The sequence below is a fragment of the Oncorhynchus mykiss genome, chromosome 3 (genome assembly GCF_013265735.2).
Source record: "Oncorhynchus mykiss isolate Arlee chromosome 3, USDA_OmykA_1.1, whole genome shotgun sequence".
Classification (NCBI taxonomy): domain Eukaryota; kingdom Metazoa; phylum Chordata; class Actinopteri; order Salmoniformes; family Salmonidae; genus Oncorhynchus; species Oncorhynchus mykiss.
The window spans coordinates 36,102,625-36,111,257 of NC_048567.1; the positions used below are offsets into that span (position 1 = coordinate 36,102,625).

At 41.1% G+C, this 8,633-nt stretch overlaps 1 protein-coding gene across 1 annotated transcript; it reads right to left on the reverse strand.

Moving 5' to 3' along the window:
• Positions 1–218: 218 nt before the first annotated feature.
• Positions 219–6,565, reverse strand: LOC110519653 (membrane progestin receptor alpha). Its single transcript, XM_021596651.2, has 2 exons — positions 6,430–6,565; positions 219–1,852 (listed from the first exon to the last, which is right to left on the reverse strand). Exon 2 carries the CDS (start codon positions 1,844–1,846, stop codon positions 782–784), a length of 1,065 nt encoding a protein of 354 aa, XP_021452326.1. The 5' UTR covers positions 1,847–1,852; positions 6,430–6,565; the 3' UTR covers positions 219–781.
• Between the last annotated feature and the right edge of the window lie 2,068 nt (positions 6,566–8,633).

Here is an 8,633-nt window from a genome sequence, read left to right on the forward strand (position 1 = left end):
GAAAATGGGCAGAGAAAATGGTAGATAAAACACAGAGAATGAGTCATTTGGCAGTGTTGACTGCAGCTCTCTGGAATATCATGGGATAACCAAGGAATAAAAAAATAATAATACTGGTCTTTGTTAAGCACTAACATTTGACTTGGGAGTCAAATCACTTTGAAACTCACATTGTATTTTTAAGAAATAAAAGCTGGTGAGAAATTCTTCTTATTCAATTATTATTATAATTATTTATTTATTATACACTTAAGGGCATTGTGGGTATACTTTTCATTCTTTCCTGCATACCTCTATTGAGATGATTTGTGTCATGCTTGGAGTTGGTCAGTAAATACTGTATATAGTCAAAAAGTAATTCTGACTAATTCTGAGTAGATAGCTAGGCCATGACATGTGATCTCACAGTAGAGAGTGGAAAATTAAGAGGAAAATCAACACAATAAAAAAGTCTCAATTCCAACCTTCATTTTACCATTTATGCGAAGTGAAACAATGTTATTTGAAGTGTTACAGGTACTGCTTGTGCTGTGACAGACAGAAACTATCAGGTTTCTCTGTCTTCATGGAAGGTCAACATCGCAAGACAAAGTCTATGTTGCCAGTTTAAAATGTCATTTGGCAGGCCACAAAATAAAACCTGAAAAAAAAAACAGCAGGTCATCTTTTTACAAAATGAACAGTCTGATTTGTTTAATCTCTTGTCTTTTTAGCTTTCCGGTGTAAATCAGATTAAAGTCTTTCTCCCTTATCCTAATTTATCCCTCTGTCCTGACAGCTCCTACTCCACTTTCTCAAGCATTTGCGCCTGCACACGTTTCCGCACGTAAAAGGCAGTGAGAGCGCTGCAACATGCTGTAAAGACGAAGAGCGCCACTGTGTCGTGGGCCAGGTTGCCGTGGAGACGCTCGTAGAGGGGCCTCCGCTCAATGTAGTCTATGCGTGTCGCCTCGATCTGCACCAGGGTGCACAGCACCAGGAACACGTGGAAGATCTGGTGGCCCTGGCCAATGAAGTCACATCGCCCGGGCAGCCAGCACTCTGGGTGGGGACAGGCAAAGAAGTAGGCGCTCACCAGGAAAAAGAGTACCTGGTAGCGGTGGTAAGCCACGGCCTGGTTGGAGCAGCCCCCCTCCTGCTGGTGGCAGCTGTAGATGCGGTGCAGCACTGGGCTGATGTCCAGGCAGTAGGCCAGGCCTGAGGGAACCACCTGGAACAGCTTGTGGGCAAACTTGGGCAGCCTCGGGCTGGCATACTTGCCGTAGCAGCAGCCGAAGCACGAGAACCAGGCCAGGAACGCTGCGGTGGGCAGGAAGATCCCTCGCACCCGGGCGTGCCAGCCCTCCTCGATGGCGTAGTAAAAGTGGGCAAGGGCGCTGCCATACTGGTAGATGGCCACGCCCACATAGTCCAGGAAGTAGAAGGTGTAGTGGGAGAGCTCGGACTTGGCGTTGAGCAGGTGGGCCAGGGCACTGAACAACAAGTAGGTGAAGGCTGAGAGGAGGACGATAAACAGGGGCTGGGCGTGGGGGTCACGGAGGAAATCCACTGTCTCGGACAGCTCCTGGCACTTGACCAGGATGATGAAGGCGGCCAGCAGGTGGGTCCAAACGTTGAGTGCCTCGTTGTGCCTCTGGAAGAGGGTGAGGAAGTAGTAGCGCCAGCTGTGGTCCGGCTGCCTGTAGCCTCCAATGATGTGAGGCTCACGGAACACCCAGGGCACGTCATGGGCCTTCACGGTGCAGGGCAGAGTAGGGAAGGCCGACTCGAGCAGCTGAGGAATCTGACGCAATGGTTGAGCATTGATGAACAGGCGACCAATCTGCTCCATCACCACAGTCGCCATGGCAAACTAGATACGGGAGATGAGAGCAGAGAATGAGTTCACGGTCAGTCAATAACATCTATCTGGCCATGAGCTATCATTTCTGATGAGGATTTAGACTCTAATCCATATGCATTAGGTCTATGTGTGTTGCATGATATTACAATGCTTAGATTTTGGGGCTTTGGTTTAGTAATGGGGGTGGGTGGAGGGGGTAGATTAGCTTGTTAGATTATTTCATTTAACAGATATCTTTATAATGTCTACATCGGAAACAAAGCAGTGTACTTTTTTTCTCTCAAATATATGCAATTTAACAGTTTTTAACTTTCGATCTGAATTATTTTGGACATCAAAGCAATGTTGAGGATATCCTATTTGAGTCAGAAAAGGATACTCATATGATAGGTAAGATATAGCCTTCAAAACCTTGCAGAGAGCCTATCCAACTGACAATCCCTTTGAAAAAATATATAAAATATTGGAACCAAGACATACAAATAATTGATATTGGCACAAGATGGAAGTGTTGGAACATAAATAACAAAATGACAGATTCCAAAAATCTACGCTTAATCAAGTTTAAACTAATGCATAGAATGTACTATACAAGATACAAAATACACAAATTCTACAGCACAATGGTAGAGTCATGTCTTAAATGTAAAACAAACAATTACTCAATAATTCATGCCTTCTGGGTGTGCTATGAAGTACAAAATATATGGGAGGAGTTAGAAAGTTGGCTATCAGAAGTTTTACAATGTAAGTTTAATTTTAATCCATCTATCTAACATATTTCAAGACATGGCATATGAGGGTGAAATTAGATATCCGATGGGTTGGATCATTATTTTCTCGTCAATAATTTTGAGGGGGAAAAAATACTTAAAAACTGGAAATCAAATGATCTTCCATCAATAGATTAATCAAATGCATTATTATTAAAATGTTGAAAAAATGTGGCCTAATTATAGAAATAAAATACAACAATTTGAAGCCATATGGCATAAAGTATTACAAGCCCTAGAAATACCAAAATGATGACAAATAAGAAAGTATGTTGAGAACAAACAAAGATGGGTATGGAAACTATAGGAACATGAAGGTTTGAGCAAGTATGATGTCATTAATGTTTGTTGAAATCTAAGTACAGTACCAAGCAAAAGTTTGGACACACCTACTCATTCAATGGTTTTTCTTTATTTTTACAATTTTCTACATTGTAGAATAATAGTGAAGACATCAAAACTATGAAATAACACATATGGAATCATGTAGTAAACAAAAACTGTTTAACAAATCAAAACATGTGTTTCACGTTTTAGGTAAGACCCAGATGCAGACAGTGTCAAAGTAACAAACGTTTATTACTAGTACAGGGGCAGGCAAAACGACAGGTAGGCAGAGGTCAGTAATCCAAATAGGGTACAAAAGGTCCAGAACGGCAGGCAGTCTCAGGGTCACAGTAGGCAGGGGCAAGGTACAGAACAGCAGGCAGTCTCAGGGTCAGGGCAGGCAGAATGGTCAAAACCGGGAAAAACTAGAAAACAGGAACTAGAACAGACAGGAGAAAGGGGAAAAACACTGGTAGGTTTCACAAAACAAATTGTCAACAGACAAACAGAGAACACAGGTATAAATACCCTGGGGATAATGGGGAAGATTGTAGACACCCAGAGGGGGGTGGCGACAAGCACAAAGACAGGTGAAACAGATCAGGGTGTGACAATATTTTATATTTGAGATTCTTCAAAGTAGCCACCTTTTGCCTTAATGGCAAAAGCTTTACAGCTTTGCACACTCGTGGCATTCTCTCAACAAGCTTCCTGAGGTAGTCGCCTAGAATGCATTTCAATTAAGTTAATTTCTTGAATTTCTTTCCTTCTTAATGTGTTTGAGCCGATCAGTTGTGTTGTGACAAGGTAGGCTTGGAATACAGCAATAGCACTATTTGGTAAAAGACCAAGTCCATAATATGGCAGTTCAAATAAGAAAAGAGAAATGACAGTCCATCATTACTTTAAGAAACGATGGTCAGTCAATACGGAACATTTCAAAAACTTTCTCTTTAAGTGCAGTCGCAAAAACCGATATGATGAAATTGGCTCTCATGAGGACCTCCACAGGAACGGAAGACCCAGAGTTACCTATGCTGCAGAGGATAAGTTCATTAGAGTTACCAGCCTCCGAAATCGGCAATTACCTGCACCTCAGATTGCAGCCTGTAAAAATGCTTCACAGAGTTCAAGTAACAGACACATCTCAACATCAACTATTCAGAGGCGACTGCGTGAATCAGGCCTTCATGGTCAAATTGCTGCAAAGAAACCACTGCTAAAATGACACCAATAAGAAAAAGAGAATTGCTTGGGCCAAGAAACACGAGCAATGGACATTAGACCGGTGGAAATCTGTCCTCTGGTTCCAACTTCCGTATCTTTGTGAGATGCACAGTAGGTGAACGGATGACCTCTGCATGTGTGGTTCCCACCGTGAAGCATGGAGGAGTCCTAATTTGAGATTTCTGGTTCCAACCTCCGTATCTTTTTGAGATGCACAGTAGGTGAACGGATGACCTCCACATGTGTGGTTCCCACCGTGAAGCATGGAGGAGGAGGTGTGATGGTGTGGGGGTGCTTTGCTGGTACACTGTCTGTGATTTATTTAGAATTCAAGGCACACTTAACCAGCATGGCTACTACAGCATTCTGCAGGGTTACGCCATCCCATCTGGTTTGCACTTAGTGGGACTATCATTTATTTTTCAACAGGACAATGGCCCAAAACACACCTCCAGACTATGTAAGTGTCACGCCCTGACCTTAGAGAGCCTTTTTTATTCTCTATTTGGTTAGGTCAGGGTGCGACTTGGGTGGGCAAATCTATGTGTTCTATTTCTTTGTTGGCCGGGTATGGTTCCCAATCAGAGGCAGCTGTCCATCGTTGTCTCTGATTGGGGATCATAGTCAGCCTGTTTTCCACCTGAGTTTGTGGGATCTTGTTTTTGTACTGTTGCTTTCCAGCACTCCAGAACTTTACGTTTGTTTATATTTTTTATTTTTTTTGGTGTCATCAATATAAGAAAGATGTACGCTTACCACCCTGCGCCTTGGTCTCCATCTCTAAACGACCGTAACAGTAAGGGCTATTTTACCAATATGGAGAGTGATGGAGTGCTGTATCAGATAACCTGGCCTCCACAATCACCCGACCCCAACTCATTTGAGATGGTTTGGGATGCGTTGGACTGCAGAGTGAAGGAAAAGCAGCCAACAAGTGCTGAGCATATGTTGGAACTCATTCAAGACTGTTGGAAATGCATTCCAGCTAACTACATCATGAAGCTAGTTGAGAGAATACCAAGAGTGTGTAAAACTGTCATCAAGGCAAAGGGTGGCTACTTAGAAGAATATAAAATATAAAAACACTTTTTTGTTAACTACATGATTCCATATGTGTTATTTCATAGTTTTGATGTCTTCACTATTATTCTACAATGTAAAAAATAGTCTAAATAAAGAAAAACCCTTCAATGAGTAGGTCTGTCCAAACTTTTGATTGGTACTGTATGTCTGAGTTGGTGTTTTTTGTATTTTTTCTTTATGTTGAAGGTTGTGCATTAAGTCCCAGCCAATGTAATGTCTAGTTTAGTGGATCTATGTCTGAAATGTTAAGTTGTCTATTGTCTTTTGTCCTTGTCTACTGTCTAAAATAAAATCTTACAAAAAATATAAGGCTACTAATGTATATTTGCATTGTCAGCAGCACAAAGATGTAAATTCTGGAGCCTAGGCCTACACACGGGGTGCATATTAATAGTCTTCAGTAAATTAAACAGCTTCCTCAAACTCCCAATTGCTACTTAATTTGCATTTATTTAAAAACGCAGGGCAAGCGAAAGAATGCCTATGCTACTGAGAATTGTATTCCACTTGTGCACTCCTCCCATGACCATGTTAGAGTTGAAAAAGGTAAGGGGACAAGAAGAGGGGGCCACGTAAATGATTGAGTGCTAAGCAAAAATTGTATCATAGAGCGATCGTTGAATGGGAAAAGAATCATGTGACATATTCCCCATCCTGCCGGTCTCCACCCATTTTTACATTGGTTGCATGCATAGCTGTCTTTAAAAGATTCATAGGTGAAGAATTGCTCGAGTATAAACGAATCCAGAAGCTTTGAGACTTTGGAACGATATTCTAATGTAAATTATTTAGTCAAGGCATCCAACAGTGAGGCCTATTTTAGCCTACTAGCTAACAATCGATAATTGCATGGAAACGGCTGATCAATATGTTATCCTAATTATCGACATAGCCAAATATGAACACAAATTGGGTATTTCTGGAAAAAGACATTCGAATTAAGCCGACACGTGATCAGGGATGGGTAAACTGCATGCGAAATAGGCTTCAATTTCCCATGCTAACAGCTGCTCTTTTACATGTTATACGACATTTACTAAAACAGAGCCTTCTATACAAATGCACATGATTAAAATGGTCTATCGGTATGCACATTGACATTTTATGCGACCATGTTCCGGCGTGGCCATCAGTACTGAAAACCATAAGAAATAAAGAAATAAGAAATAAACCTACCTGAAAAAGGCAAACGCAGAATTAGTGCAAAACCTTGAATAGTGATTCCTTTGGATTATTCATTAATACATAAAATATGAATAACATTGTTTCATCAATAAAATTACTAAAGTTGGATTATTCTTGTGCGGGTGGAGCGCCTGTCGGCTTTATATATATATTTATTTTAACAAGACGCTATCTGTCGTCAAAGAGCCACGAGCCATTGACGAGCAGATGTTCTAACCAATCAGCGGTCAGATATGGTGTAGGTTCCTGTCTTTTCACTAGATTCTCACCAATAGCGTAGATCTTATTTGACTGCACACTGTCAGGGAATGAAATGCAGTGTCTGCTCTGAAAATGAAGAAACACCCACTCCCCATAAATTATGTACTTGTTTTACTGATTTGAAAGTCTACTGGAGAGGTGCCTGCCCTGCTCTGCTCTGCCCTGCCCTGCTCTGCCCTGCTCTGCCCTGCTCTGCCCTGCTCTGCCCTGCTCTGCCCTGCTCTGCCCTGCTCTGCCCTGCTCTGCCCTGCTCTGCCCTGCTTGCGGGTCGGCAGGTAGCCTAGAGGTTAGAGTGTTGGACCAGTAACCAAAAGGTTGCTAGATCGAATCCTCGAGCTGATAAGGTAAAAATCTGTCATTTGGCCCCTGAACAAGGCAGCCAAATGACAGATAGGGTAAAATGCACTGTTACTAGGCTGTCATTGTAAGTAGGAATTTGTTCTTAACTGACTTGCCTAGTTAAATAAAGGTATAAAGGCTCACATTCTCCCTCCTCCCACGCTGGGGGTAGCATTGACAATGTGTCTTTGTATGAAACACTGTGGATGTGTCTGTGAAAGGCTTGCATTGTATATACTCAGTCAGACCCAACCAAGACTTTCAATACAATTCGCAGAGGTGTCTCAGCTATCTCCCCCTGGCAATACCGCCTGCTGAGACCCCAATACAAAAACGTTATTGTACAATTAGATAAAGTGCACATAAATGTGCACAGCCTACTATCATACGGTGGATATCTTTCTCAGACTTAACAGGTGTCTCTAAAACAATATAGGCAAGAGCCCGATCAGAAATGTCACACAAGATGAACACATTCTGTTTGCAATTTGAACATGTTCCATGCCTGGTATGTGACTTGGTAACCTGTTTCCAATACATTTCAAATGTATTTAGGAACAAAAAATGCACTCCAAACTAGCTTTTCAGGTGTTTGTTTAAGCAAAGATAGGGTAGAATGCATATTTAGCATATTAAAAATCTATGTGTTACAATTGTGTAATTATTGTATTTTCACACATTTGTTTAATGTACATTTCCCGTGGGAGGGGGCCCTTGTTGATGAATGGTCCAGTACCTCATTATTTTAGAACTTGCTCAAAGTGCAGGTCGTTTCATATTTGTTGAAGCACAGATGAAATGGGACAAATATTAAAATGTGTTTTGTTGCTTGGAAGGACTTATACCGTAATATCCGTTGTTTATCACATCTGCCGATACCTTCTTAGTATAACATTAATGATTACCATGACATGAATGATTGTAAACATAGCTTATATAGAGGTGCTATAGAGGTGAGGTAAGTGAACTATAAAGGGACCAGAACATGATGTCCAAGAATGGAGGCTGACCACAGAGACTTCTCTAAATAAAATGTATTCAGCCTCCTGAGGTTGAAGAGGAGATGTTCGTCACCATGCTGGCATTGTGGAGGGACCATCTGTGGCCATATCAGCAGTAGGCTACATACCAGCACTCGGTTTTTAACCGTTAGCACTAATTCAACCAAATTTTAGGCCTGATCTGCAAACCTCCCGGTTCTAATAGAATATGGCATTTGTAGGTACACTTAATCAGTGAAACAATTCAACAAAACACAAGATGTTCATTTAATTGTTTATAATGATAAAACAATATTACTAATATGCCCAAAGAACACTGTCTATACACTGCCAAAATGAGTAAAAGAGAAATCTTAATTTCATTTTCCAGCTACTGTTGCTCTACATTATAGTTTTGCGCTATTACCACTAGGTGTAAGTAGAGTCAAAGAAATGACTTGCCTTTTTTTAATGTAGCAATTCATTATATTTACCAGTACCACTATCAAGGCCTTATATCACAAAATATATGCATTGAATAAAAGGAACATCTAGATAATAAATTATGATAACAAGTAAACAAACATGGCAATTAGCTCTACCCAATCTTTAGGT

Excerpts from the sequence above, each read along its gene's own strand:
- LOC110519653 (XM_021596651.2), bottom strand. The coding sequence starts at position 1,846 with ATGGCGACTGTGGTGATGGAGCAGATTGGTCGCCTGTTCATCAATGCT.